This window comes from Aspergillus welwitschiae (assembly GCF_003344945.1).
Source record: "Aspergillus welwitschiae strain CBS 139.54b unplaced genomic scaffold BDQ94scaffold_35, whole genome shotgun sequence".
NCBI classification, from domain to species: Eukaryota; Fungi; Ascomycota; class Eurotiomycetes; order Eurotiales; family Aspergillaceae; genus Aspergillus; species Aspergillus welwitschiae.
The window spans coordinates 160,334-173,131 of NW_020798729.1; the positions used below are offsets into that span (position 1 = coordinate 160,334).

The following is a 12,798-nucleotide window of genomic DNA, read 5'->3' on the forward strand; positions in this document are numbered from 1 at the left end:
GTTGTGGTGGCACAACCAGCCCAGTTCTGCAATATCCGCGGGGATTTGACTTTATCAGTATCCTTGACGCAATAGATCTGGATCCGGCCTTGCAACCTCGGGCTTAGCATTTGGCCACCGACGACATCTGAAATCTTTTCTCCTCGTAAAAGGAATAACTACAAGAAAAGATGGCCTCTTCAATATCGACAAAATATGCCGTTGCTTCCTGCATTCCCAGGTAGTAGACGTCGTCAGTTCACCGCAGCAGGATGTATGCCCTGCCCGTGGGAATCGTTTTCCTTTGCCTGGCGACGGTCACGGTCGCGTTGCGACTGTATACGCGATTGAAACTGGTGAGGAAACCGGGATGGGATGATTTGTTGATTGTATTGTCGTTGGTAGGCAGTATACTCTCTGGATAGATGATATGCAGTGCTGATATGATGTGATGTGGTGGGTATAGGCGACTGATGTGGTGTTCTTCGCTTTCCTTGTCATAGGTAAGACGATGCGATGCTTGCATGATATATCTGGAATGAACGATAAATGCTAACAATGTATACAATAGAAATCCAAAACGGCCTCGCCGAAAACGAAGCAGATCTTGCTCCGGAGGTGGTGAGGAGGCAATTAAAGGTATACTCCCCCTCTATACTACCCTATTTCCATACTTGATATAGTTGCTAACCATGAAGTGAATTAAATCAAGGCCCTCTGGATAACAATCCCCCTCTACAACCTAACCCTCACCCTCACCAAGTTATCTCTAATCTTCCTCTACCGCCGCCTCTTCCCAACCCACACCTACCGCATCCTTCTCATCCTCACCCTCATCTTCGTCATCATAACCGGCCTCTGGATGGTCCTCAGTACCTTGATATTCTGTATCCCCATAAACGCCTTCTGGGATACGTCTATCCCGCATACATGTCTCCCCGAGGATGTAGTATGGTGTCTGAATGCCGCGTTCCAGATCACCACTGATCTGATACTCGTTGTGCTTCCCTTGCCCATCCTGGCGAATTTAAATCTGCCGAAAAGGCAGAAGGCCGCGCTGTTGGTTATTTTTGCATTGGGGTTTTTGTATGTCCCCCTTACTCTCTTATCTTATACAACCCCCCCCTCTTTCTTCCGTCGGTATAGGAAAGAACTAATGATGGTAATGGTTACAGTGTCTGCGCAACAAGCATCGTCCGTCTATCAACCATCGTCCATCTCCTCCGAGACCCAGACTTCACCTGTATACTCCCTTCCGTACCCTACCCTATACCTCCAATCCATACTAACAAAACAAACAGCAGGAAACGGCCTCGCCGCAACCTGGTCCTTCGTCGAATCCAACGTCGCCATAATCTGCGCATGTCTACCCCCTCTGCGCCCGCTCCTCGTGCGCATCTTCCCCAAACTAATCCCATCACGAATGCGCTCCTACCAGAGAGACAAAGACTCCAGATCAAACAGTAATCCCAACAACAACAAAGCAGCAGAAGCAGCCGCAGGCCAACCACCACCAACGATATCCAAATCTCGGACTAGGAAGTCTCTCTCGAAGAGAGGGTCGAGGAATGAGCCGGAACATATCGATTTTGATTTCTTGAGTGTGTATGGGGCCGGTGGGAATATGTTTGCGCCGGGGAGTACGGTTTCGACGAGTGTGTGGGGGGATGCGGGGAGTGTTAGGTCTGGGGTTGAGAATGGGAATAAGGATGGGGATGGGAATGGGGGTGGAGAGGGGGATAGTGGGGGAGAAGGGATTCAGATTATGAGGGAGTTGAGGTGGGATTCTGTTTCTGTTTCGGGGTCTGCGGAGGGGGCCAGTCATGGGACTGGGGGTTGGGGGGATGTGGAGGGGAGGTTGTCGGAGGGGACGAGGAGGTCGAGTGGTGCGCCGTTTTTGCATCCGCAGTGGGTTGGGGGGAATGGGTTTGAGTGGTAGTGTAGTATGGTATGTGTTGGTGTATACCCTATTTTGATGTGTGGATGTACTGTAAGGACTGCATAGTAGGTATCGGGGAATCATTATGAACTAGCGCTACCTACTAGTGTTGATCAAGCATACTGAAGGAAAACTACATGACCCATCACCTCTTTCTAGTTGCCAAACCAAACTATACCGAGTCTGTCCAATCACTTAAAAACCCATTCAATCAAGTCCATCCTCTGAAATGCCAGTTTGAGCATGCTGTGTCTGATCACCTCCCTGGTTACCAGGTTGCTCCTGTCTAGTCAGCTACTGTAGAAGAGCGGACCAAATAGAACGGGCTAATAACAATGCAAAGACCAAAAGACACACTCACCTCGGTGGTAGAGACAGGAGTCTCCGATGATCCTCCCATAATAGAAGCAATACTACCAAGCCCTATTCCTAGGGAAGGATCCACGTCGCCTTCGAATAACCGACCCCGGCGATTCGGTTCGTCTCGATGCGGCACTCGCCTCCTCCCAAGGAAGTTGTTTCCAGTGTCTCCCGAAGTTGCAGCTTCATCTTCCCCATTCGTCTGAGACCGGGCTTCTTCGACAGATCCAGAGGTTGAAGAGACTGCGATATCTGAAGCTCTGTTCTGACCTGACAAGGCTGCATGCCCTATTTGGACTGCTCGATCTCTCAGAGATGCCACGAATTCCTGGTCCGTCTGATCAGTCCCGTTCGTCGGGAATGCCTGCGTTGCTTGAGACGCTTGCTTTGCCTTGGATCCCTGGCCTAAATGAGACAAATCATCTAGAGGCGTTCCCTCCTCAAGCTGCACCGAAGGATCCGAATGACCCGGTGATTCTGGAGGAGATTTTGCAGGTGGATTCGTAGGCGGAGGAGTATCCTGATGAGACGGGGGATCCTGATCATTCTCCTGAGTCTGGTTATCCTCCTGAGTCTGGTTATCCTCCTGAGTCTGGTTATCCTCCTGAGTCTGGTTATCCTCCTGAGTCTGGTTATTCTGCTGAGTCTGGTTATTCTGCTGAGTCTGGTTATTCTGCTGAGTCTGGTTATCCTCCTGAGTCTGGTTGTTCGGCGGATGCGGAGTATCATGATCGCTCTGATCATCCCGACAACAGCACAGACACTTACACAGCTTTCCCAAACTCTGAGAAGAGAAGCACAGTCCAACAAACGGACTAACATTCAAATTTGCCCCAAACGGCGGCTGCTCAAGTTTAAACGAGGGGTCCAGCAAGATAGAATTCGCAGGCAACTGAGCAGCAAGCCCCTTGGGAAGGTCGGATGCACGAGAAGAGGCATTGCTGTCACTTCTCTCAGACACGCTGCGGTGGTAGCTGTCGACGTTCTTGTAGCAATGATGGCAGATAACGTCGTATTCACCTATTCGTGGAAAGCAGTTGAAGCTAGCGGGCAGCATAGCCTCGTAGAGCGAGCTATTGCCCCAGTCGAAATCGCCGACTTGGATCCAGGAGGGTAGCTCGTCCAGGGGAATCAGAGGAACGACCATGTAGCCTGGCCGGTAGACGTAGAAATTGGGGAATGGTTGGAATTTGGTGATAGGGTGGGACATGCGTGCTATGACTGTAGTGATAATGCAGATTCTTGGTTATCAAACGAGTGGATGGTGTATCAGCGATAGATACTGGGTATGAGAAGAAGTACAGTAATGAAGTTGTTTGGATTGATTATTGTATATGCTTAGTTTGGGTGTGCCTTCCTGAAAGTCGATGTGTCGGGTGTGGCTTCCTGTGGATGGCTTAGGCCACTTTGGATCAAGCAGTAAGGTGGGCTGGATATCAAGCATCTGTATTATCACTAGTTTCCATTAATTGGACAATGGGCTGTAGGTCCCGTTTTTACATGTAAATCCAAGATCAGGATTGAGGGCTGCCGTTGCGTTCATGCAGATCACACTCGCTGGTTCCAGAACCTGCGGGTATAGTTGAATATTGTCCGTCACAAAGTTCTTACAAGATTGAGCAGTATGGCACTCGATGATGAGGGCCTCCGTATGCTTCAAATTTGGCAGCCCAACGTTGTACCAGCAAGGGTCGGAGACGCAAGAACCGTCACCAGGCTGGTACGTATTGATCGAGCCAGCAAAGTCAGACCAGGTAAAATCCTCCATCATCACAGCCGAACTAGCATTGACAGTTCCAGACCGGGAGGCGCCTTGGTCGCTATAACTCTGAGTCACAAAGATCGGGAACGTCACGTTGAAGACTCTAATATTGTTCCAGGTCACATTCTTGACGAGTCCGGTCCCTCCGCTCCATGACTTGAAGCGCGCTGCGTAGAGCCCATCGACAACAGTCACATCGTCAAAGCGGATGTTGCTGATATTGGCGAAGTCTGTGGGATCTTTTCCCAGCGATCCAATGCTCATGCCGTGAGTCTGATAGCCGATGGTGTTTCTTGTGAAAAGTATGTCGTGCGAGTCCGCGCCTACTGCAATCGCATCGTCGCCGTTGTACATGATACTGTCGGTGATCTGGATATTGGTACCCTCAACATCGAAACCATCGGTGTTGAATGGGAAGCTACCTGTCGAGGTAGCGTCGATAATAGCATGGCTGACTGTAATGTCTTGTCCATGCAGTTTGACATTCCAGGCGATGGGCTTCCTAGACCTGAAGTATTTCAAAGTGGCTTGGCTAGACTTGAAGCTCATGAGATGCGGACGGTTATCGATGCCTGAACTACCTGCAGGGTTCGCATCCCACCACGGTTGTCCGTACGAGTCGATCCAGCCATTGTTCACGTCTTCGGGACCAATCCAGTCCACTTTTGGTCCTTCTAGGGTAAACCATGTAGAAGTACCGTCACTGACGATATTCTGCACCGCAGTGATATTCTGTGGCAGATGCAGGTTGCCGTGCATCCGGATTTCCACATTGCTGAGGTTGGTGGCGGTGATCGGCTGAAAGATGTTATAGTTGACACCCTCCTCGAAAATAATAACCGAGTCAGTCGCGCATTGTGCAAAGGCCTGGGAGACAGCAGCCGAGTCATCAGCCGTCCCATTCGATGCCTGGTATTTGGACGGAACCACGCATTGTTGGCTCCGAGATGCTCTGCTGGAGTGTGGAACTCCGTGGACTAGTGAGGAGGAAAGAAGAAATAGGAATGATGCCTTGAAGACAGACATGACGATGCGTGAATAGCCAGTAGCTCACTGAATAACCAGTAACACTCGCATACGTACCCTTACTTATATCACAACATAATGTTGCGCTCCCGAGGTTCAGGGTCTCCAATTGCCATGCCATTAGACATGACAAGCGTTCGGAAATTTGCAAATTCCTCAGGTCCATTAACCGGGAAATTTCCTCAAGAGGCCGCGAGTAGAGTATGCGCGGGACCTGATCGGCGTATAGATCAACCAAGACAGCACCGCGTTAGGCTGGCATTGGTGGAGAAATTGTGACAGTTAGCCAAGTGTGGAGAGCTGCCCAGACAACAGCCAAGGTAGCTTCCTGCTTCCCCGGATGTTCATGTAATAAGTGAAGAGTACGTGAAGGCCATATTATGAAATAGACCCAATATCTAAAAAACAAATAAAAGTAGATTAAATGTCCGTGTCAAACGAAGTGGGAGCTGGTATGCTGCAGGGATGTATGTGATGGCGCCGTGCAAGTGTGTTTATCCGGGGTCACATGGGGGTGGAGCCGGGCGTCGAAACTTCTCCTGTCAGTCAGTGTCATAGCTCTCTTGCTCGATAGCTATTTCTCTACTATCGCGTATCACTCTATAGTCTTTCTTTACATGTACCTCACATCTACGTACATCCAATCAGCTCTTCTCTAGAAATGACTGCCCCCACACCCAAGTCGGCGCTCGCGATGATGCCGACGCCCAATATCCCTGCGTCCGAGGCTGTCGGCCACTGCCAGAGTGTCGCAATAATCGATGCTCCACTGCAAGAGGTCTGGGATACTTTAATGGACACCTCTACCTGGCCATCATGGAACAGATTCGTCCCTGCCGTGACTATCCGAGAGCAGCCCGGATCCGATGGGGGCGATCTCTCCCCGGTCCTCCAGACTGGGACGAAGATGACTTATCACGTGAACATGAAGCCGACCAGCTCGTCCCAGCCACAGCGTGCACAGGCGAACAATGATACTCCATTGGTCGTGACGGAGTGGGATCCGCCCAGCGAGAGCAAGAAATCCGGTCGCATCGTTTGGGTTCTTGATGCGCAGGCGCAGGGACGCATCATGTCCTCACTGTTGGCGGCGGAACGAGTCCATGAGTTCGTGGAGGTCGATATCCTGGACGCGCAGGGACAGACGAGGCGGGGGACGGAGGTGCGCAACTGGGAGGCGCAGAATGGAGCCCTGGCGTATGTGGTTCGCTGGATGGTAGGGGCACAGTTGGAAGTATGCTTTGAGGCGTGGTTGCAGGATCTCAAGGAGTATGTTGAGAAGAAGACGACGCGGGAATGAGATGAGCTAGGGTCTGCCCCTTTACTTTGTACATAGTAATTATACGAGCTTAAATGGAAGTCTCCTTGCTGGAGCGATTGGGCAGGGGGGATTGCATGCTTGGTAAATTGAATGATATCCCTGAATTCGTATCTAAATTCTCTATTTTCTAGTATTGTTTTCGACCCTCAAGGTCCCTGCTGGAGGTAATCGCAGACCACGGATTCCGAGACAGCCTTACAGCCACAACTAGCGTCGGCCCCGTGCGCGCTTGGCACGGCGATGTGTGCTATTCCAGAGCCATCCACCGGTTCCGTGCCAGGTCATTGCGTCGGGAACCGTTCCTTTAATCCCGTATGGTGAAGTGAGATATCAGATTGCGAGGCTTTGCCCCCGACTCGCAGTAGATAGTGGAGTTGAGAGAGGTGACAGTGTCAGCACTTCGGAAAGGAGGGAATTTTATGAGTCGCGTAAGGACCCGAAGATACCTCCACGCTACTAGGATTGGCCCTAGTGAGTAGTTATATGCGAGGATTATGATGGCCAGTGGGAGGGTCATGCACCTGATGTGACAGTAACTGAAACTATTTGAGAGATACGCTGTTTGGTAGGAGGTCGGATGCCAGAGTGGAGATTAAAAGAGCGTCTCAATGGCAGGCAATTTCCCTGGCTGACCATGACCCACGTGGGGGTGGAGATTGGCTGAGGCCCCGTCCGAGGGTTACGTCCTCGGCTGTCTCTTGAACAGGCCTTTTTTGGGTTCGTCCTCGTCTTCCCCCTTTCAAGCAGCCACAGTCGAAGGTTCGAATTTTCGTTCATCCTTCCTTATTCGGAGTATGTGATGGGATCCTCGCCAGACTGAAACGGGGCCGCTATACCGTTTGATACATCCACGCAGGAAGAAGGGCGCCTGCAGGACTACCGCAGGGAGGATGAGCCATGGTCTGCATGTACCCATGTGCTTTCTTTTTTTCCTTGGTCGGGGAATGTTACGATAAGATCGACTAGTCTCAGGCTGGTTGAGAGACCAACAACCACAATGTGTATTCCCTGCAGTGTCCAGCAGACGCCACGACGCGCGTGAAGTGGTTGAATGTGAAGACCTTGAGGATAGTAATTCCTGCAGCATCGTGTGTCACACTTTTCAAGGTCTTCGTCATCCTTTTTTAGGGGGTGGGGACACCACAAAACAAGGATGGAATTATGGTTATTCGTTCACCCTTTGCGACGGCCTTCCCAGGGCGAGAATGCGAGGGTGACAGCCGTTTGTGCCCGAATGACTGGATGAGAAGGAGACTAAGTCGACTAACAAGTAGAAAATGCACGAAATTCGAGGGTTGAGGGGCCAGCTGGACCCACCGGCTTGCCATATTGAGGCAGCCGGACAACTAACGACGGGAGACTAACGCCCAATCGGGGATAGTGTCCGTGCAGTGTGGGAAAAACGCGAAAGTCGCAATTCCATTCAGTCTCGCTTTTTTCCCTTTCTTTTCTTGCAGTCGCATTCAGGGCTCTCACTTCTCCTGGTTGCTGCTGCGGCTTTCCTGCTCATCAAACCTTACCCCAGTTTGCGTTCCCCCATTTCAACTCCCAATTTCAACATACTGCTTCGGGATCGAAATGGAAAATGCACACCCGAAAAGAGCCGATGCTGCTCCGAGCATGTTAGTGGGACTACGAGGATGGACTCCCCGCCAGGCCAAGACTCGCCCCGGTGGGTGGAACTGAACTATCTATTTGGCATGTCACGGTTACTTGCGACGGTTTGCTGTAATCACCCATGGTTCCTCCGTCACAATTAAGCTATCGCTCTTTCTGTCGATCTATCCAGTTGCTCCCTCTCTTTTTTCAAATAATTAATTTGCATTTTCCAAATCCACCGGGTCGAGACTCGTCGCCTCCTCAAATTCTTCTCTCCCTGCTTTGCGTTGATTTCTACTTTTCACTATTGTCTACTTCTTCTACTCCTCTATTCTAGATCATGTATATGTTGCAATCCTCATCAGTCCGCTATCTCCTGTCCTATTCATCTTCCTGCACCTTGGCCCATCAATAGTCAGTCTTAAGCGCCAGACGGACTCGAATCCCGGTGCCGACGTCATCCAACCGGCTTGCCACCAACTGCCTCGTCATTGGTTATAGTCCTGGTTTCTATGCCTGCTATTGCTTCTTTTAAATCTTATTCAAAGTCCTCGGAAATCAAGCGACACCGGCAGACATTCTAGTGATTCATCTCGTATTCGCGCCAGTCCAACATAGATACGCGGGTCTTTTTCTTATCGCTTTTCCTGACCGGAGATCCCTGGTCCTATCGGCGCTGAAACCAAACCAAATCGTCGCACCGATTTCAACTGTCGCCTTCCCCGCTATCCCCGCCTCTTGCGATCTTCACAGAGGCATCTGCTTCTTCAGAGTTGTCCATCATGACTCCTACGCATATGCCGTTCCCGCTCTCTGTTCGCACTCAACATGATACGGATACTCGCGCGCCGCCTCTTCTAGTAGTGCCCGGAATGACTCCTCCGGTGACTCCTACTGTAGATGACGAGAGCCTTTCAGGCAGCATTGCCACCCTCCATTCTGGGGCTTCCAGTCCATTCTTGTCGCCCATCGAGGGAAAACTCAAGGATGTCGATGCGGAAGATCGCACCGTGTCCACCTCTGACTCATTTACAGATGAGTTGGAATACCATACGGACCCCAGAGGCCGGCCTGTTGAATTTGGCCGCGGTCTTTGGAGTGTTGTCTACAAAGCTACTCCATGCGAGTCCTCCAAGCCCTACCTGCTTACGCCTCCCAGCTCTCCAGCTGTCAAAGCCCGCACGGTAGCGGTCAAGTCCCCCGCAAGGCGGGATGCGCACTCCATATTGGATGCCGAAGCGCTCGCCTTGACCCGGGTCAGTCGTGTCGCTGGGTCACAGAACCATGTTGTACCCTTCAAGGGATATATCGCCGACTCTCACTCCATCGTCATGTCAGCAGTGCCGTTGGCGCTCTCAACGTATATCGAAGAACAAGCCGCTGTGGCTTTGCAGAACAAGACCACCAGAACTATGTTCGAGCCCATTCAGGGCATGACCCAGTGGCATGACCTCGCAAAGAAACTGATCACCGGACTGTGTTGGCTCCATGACGGGCCACAGATGGTGCATGGTGATATCAAGCCTCACAACATCTTGCTCCGTGCACGCTCAAGTGGCGACGATTTGAAATCCGACCACTTCCCTTACGAACCGTTATTCGCCGATTTCTCCTCCGCTCACCCTATCAGCAATCCTTCCTCCCCCGAAAGTAGTCTGGGCACGGCTCTGACGGCTCTAACACCACCATTTACAGCCCCGGAGCTTCTATGCGTCTCATCATTAAAGTCCCCAGATGTGGCGCCAACCCCAGAGTCTGACGTCTTCTCTCTAGCCGTTACTCTGCTCGCTGCTGCTACAGGCGATTTACTCCTCTACCCGGGTGCCAACCACTTTCAACGACTGGCCATGGCCCGTGAAGGCCACCGCGTGATTGAGTTTGCTCGCTCCGGGCCGAATGGATCTCGCATACCGCGCAACGGGATCGTCGAACAAATCATCAAACCGGCCATTGTCAAAGACCCGAGCCAGCGCATCAAGCCCGCTGACTGGGTCAACCTGGTCGAGTCTATTTCGATCTAACTTTGGCCATGGTTGCCTTTCTTTCGTTATCGCATCCCGCGTTCTTATCTCAGACCCCTTTTTAATCTCTCGTTATCTTCGGCCATTTCTTCACTTAGCCTCTTTTCTAATCTTTCTTTCACATTTGTCAGACTTTGTCTGAAGATTATCTTCTTTATCTTCTTGACTTCTTCTTTCTCTTCTTTTTTTCTTTTCTTTTACTATTATGTTCACTTCAACCAGAAACATTCAAGATACCCGTTAGAATAGATGTGCAGACGAAACAAATACATTTTCCATTACTCATCCTTTTCTGCTATACTAATGACAATAACAACAGTGAAACGAACTTCATACATATCAGTCATAGCATCATGTTTTAACTACATCTAGTATGCATACAAAATCTGTGATCCAAGTCCAACTATAGCTTATTCAGATATAAGCAGCTCTTTGTGTTGAATCCAAGGATACCTACTACTAATATCTCCATCATGAATAGCCATGTTTCAGTCATACAAAAATCTCACATGTAATTTTATTTCATTATGCTGGACCAAGCAGTAGATCCTTGATTTACGAGACACTGGATAACCGACGTGATGTGTATGTAGTATGATAGTAAGTAATTTTCTCAAACAACCTTCCAGGGGTCAACTTGAACTGGAAACAAATCCATTTCTAAATGAGATGATCATGCTACTGGCTCACATACAGTTTCATCCCTAGTATCTATTCTATCATTTTGAGGAGAGTCTATCATCTATCATATAGTACAGTACATACTAGTTATACATATCTCATGACCAAAATACAAATACATCCATTTCAAGATACTCTCATCAGTGGAGTCTCTTCTTCACCATCTCGCGATGCACCCCCGTCTTATACGACGTCAACGTCCCCCCAAACAACCGATTCAACTGCACACTTGACACCGAGACCCCGCTGCGCTGATACTCGATGCAAATATCCCAGATCGTCGATGTCGAGAGAATGTGCACGCGCACATCACTCAGGTCGTAGTCCAGGTTCTCCTGGAAACTTGTCGCCGGGTCTTCGCCCCCGTGGATGGTCTTCGGGAGACTGTCAAAGTCTGGTTTTGGTGTCTTTGCGGCATATTCGGCTAGACTGGGGATGGCTTTGACGATGTCGTTGGTGGAGCGGCCCGGGAATATAAGCTGGAGGACTTCAGCTACGGAGAGGGCTTCGCGACCACGGCCGAGGGAGAGGGAGAGGGTTTCGAAGAGGCGGAAGGCGTCGCCGCGTTGGGAGGGATCGAGGGCGTTGATTTTTTCAACGACGGGGGAGTTGGGGTTCGGTTCGAAATAGACTATGCTGCGGTCGATGCCTTGGGGGTAGAGTTCTTCCGGGTGGATGAGGAGGGGTTCGAAGGGACGGCGGTCCCAGGCTAGGAGAGCGTCGTCGAAGTTGTTGTTGCTGCGGAGGGAGGCGCGGTGGCTGTCGTGGATGTGGGGGAATTGTTTGAGGTGGTCGTGGTAGTTTTCTTGGCCTTCGTCGGTGATGGAGCTCCGCAGGGCGGATATTTTGTCGAGAATAGGCTTGAAGTCGGCGGAGGTCGTGTTCGGATCGGCGGCTGCTCGTGATAGAGCATCGTATTGGGCGTCGATCTCGCGCGACTGGTCGACCATTTGCTGGAGGAAGTATGCTTGTCGGTTGTCTCGGTTGAGACGGGTCTGCGCGCGACTGCGCTTCTTCTTCGCTTCAGCGTAGCCTGGGGAGGACTTGTCCATGTTGTCCAGGGCTTGGATGTCTTCGCAGAATCTGTCGTGGAGGGCTGTTCTTATGCGCGGTGTGTAAGGCACTGGTTTCCGGCCGGGGTCGGGGCTCTCCGGGGCTGGGAGGAGCGGTTGAAATTCCCTTCCGGGAGGTGTGATGATGTTCTTTTCGGCAGCCCTTTCAGCGACACGCGCGGCATTGTCTATGGCGACGTTGAACCCTTTGTGGTTGACCCAGAATTTCTCGTCTTGAGGAGCGGCGACTTCAAAGGTGTGTAGCGCAACATTCTCCGTCCAAAGCGAAACCCGTCGGCGATCGACCACGTAGCGGGGAATGATAGCCTGTGATTCTGTCGATGGTAGAGACGCCAGCAATCGGATAGCTCCGTAGGAGTGTAGTCCCGTCTGCTGCATGCAGGTCTCCATGAACATCTGCCACCATCTGCCTGCGGTGAAATGGTCTTTGTCGGAGGTCGTGGCGGGGAGGTTCGCGAGTACTAGAAGGATGTCGTTCTTTGGCAGAACTCCGGTATGATCGCCATTGTCCGGTCCTTGTTCGGGGAAATGCTCCGTGAGCACAGGTTTCCAGTCGCCGATGGAGAAGACGTCCATGGACAGTAGCTTGTAGGACGGATGGCTTTGGGCCAGCGGGTCTAGTAGCGGGCGGAAGTTCTGCAGCTCGGGTTCAACGAGGACATGGCGTCGTGGTTGGAGAAGGTTGTTGATCTTGGATGACCAGAGGCCAGCTCCAGGCCAGAGGTCGAGGATGTCCAACGGCCGATTGCGGAGGAGGTACGGTGACAGGCGCTGCAGAGCATGATCTGCGGAAACAAAGGCGTGTTAGAAAAATACATGAAACAACATCACACTGCTTCACTCACCACATAGCGCCTCACTGACAATCTCCGGTTTCCTGTTGGTTCTCCGCTTGAGGTGGCCGGGGAAGCACTTGGCGATCGACTTCGCGAGCGGAAACCGGGCGAGAGCTGAGGCTCGTGGAGCCATTGTAGGGCACCAGGTCTGCGGACGAGACCAAAAGATGCAAAGCGATCAGCCTTTCTGGTATTCAAGGA

The 12,798-nt window shown here is 51.2% G+C and overlaps 7 protein-coding genes across 7 annotated transcripts; 3 read left to right on the plus strand and 4 right to left on the minus strand.

The window, feature by feature from the left end:
* Positions 1 to 251: 251 nt before the first annotated feature.
* Positions 252 to 1,918, plus strand: BDQ94DRAFT_173654 (uncharacterized protein; the record flags this gene model as incomplete). The annotated part of the gene is made up of 6 exons (XM_026772202.1): positions 252 to 380; positions 446 to 482; positions 551 to 618; positions 692 to 1,065; positions 1,155 to 1,222; positions 1,281 to 1,918. The coding sequence occupies 6 exons, from the start codon at positions 252 to 254 to the stop codon at positions 1,916 to 1,918; spliced, it is 1,314 nt and encodes a 437-aa protein (XP_026622661.1).
* A 207-nt stretch (positions 1,919 to 2,125) lies between these two features.
* On the minus strand, positions 2,126 to 3,488 carry BDQ94DRAFT_182179 (uncharacterized protein; the record flags this gene model as incomplete). Its single annotated transcript, XM_026774077.1, has 2 exons — positions 2,126 to 2,200; positions 2,280 to 3,488. The coding sequence occupies 2 exons, from the start codon at positions 3,486 to 3,488 to the stop codon at positions 2,126 to 2,128; spliced, it is 1,284 nt and encodes a 427-aa protein (XP_026622662.1).
* A 230-nt stretch (positions 3,489 to 3,718) lies between these two features.
* Positions 3,719 to 5,086, minus strand: pgxC (putative extracellular exo-polygalacturonase). The gene has a single exon (XM_026774078.1). The coding sequence runs from the start codon at positions 5,064 to 5,066 to the stop codon at positions 3,744 to 3,746; it is 1,323 nt and encodes a 440-aa protein (XP_026622663.1). The 5' UTR covers positions 5,067 to 5,086; the 3' UTR covers positions 3,719 to 3,743.
* A 506-nt stretch (positions 5,087 to 5,592) lies between these two features.
* BDQ94DRAFT_150149 (SRPBCC domain-containing protein) lies at positions 5,593 to 6,489 on the plus strand. The gene has a single exon (XM_026767521.1). The coding sequence runs from the start codon at positions 5,728 to 5,730 to the stop codon at positions 6,364 to 6,366; it is 639 nt and encodes a 212-aa protein (XP_026622664.1). The 5' UTR covers positions 5,593 to 5,727; the 3' UTR covers positions 6,367 to 6,489.
* A 526-nt stretch (positions 6,490 to 7,015) lies between these two features.
* Positions 7,016 to 7,608, minus strand: BDQ94DRAFT_82291 (uncharacterized protein). The gene has a single exon (XM_026776628.1). It carries the CDS (start codon positions 7,472 to 7,474, stop codon positions 7,127 to 7,129), a length of 348 nt encoding a protein of 115 aa, XP_026622665.1. The 5' UTR covers positions 7,475 to 7,608; the 3' UTR covers positions 7,016 to 7,126.
* A 937-nt stretch (positions 7,609 to 8,545) lies between these two features.
* On the plus strand, positions 8,546 to 10,717 carry BDQ94DRAFT_82289 (protein kinase domain-containing protein). The gene has a single exon (XM_026776627.1). The coding sequence runs from the start codon at positions 8,769 to 8,771 to the stop codon at positions 10,005 to 10,007; it is 1,239 nt and encodes a 412-aa protein (XP_026622666.1). The 5' UTR covers positions 8,546 to 8,768; the 3' UTR covers positions 10,008 to 10,717.
* A 111-nt stretch (positions 10,718 to 10,828) lies between these two features.
* BDQ94DRAFT_173659 (uncharacterized protein) lies at positions 10,829 to 12,730 on the minus strand (the record flags this gene model as incomplete). The annotated part of the gene is made up of 2 exons (XM_026772203.1): positions 10,829 to 12,546; positions 12,607 to 12,730. 2 exons carry the CDS (start codon positions 12,728 to 12,730, stop codon positions 10,829 to 10,831), a joined length of 1,842 nt encoding a protein of 613 aa, XP_026622667.1.
* Between the last annotated feature and the right edge of the window lie 68 nt (positions 12,731 to 12,798).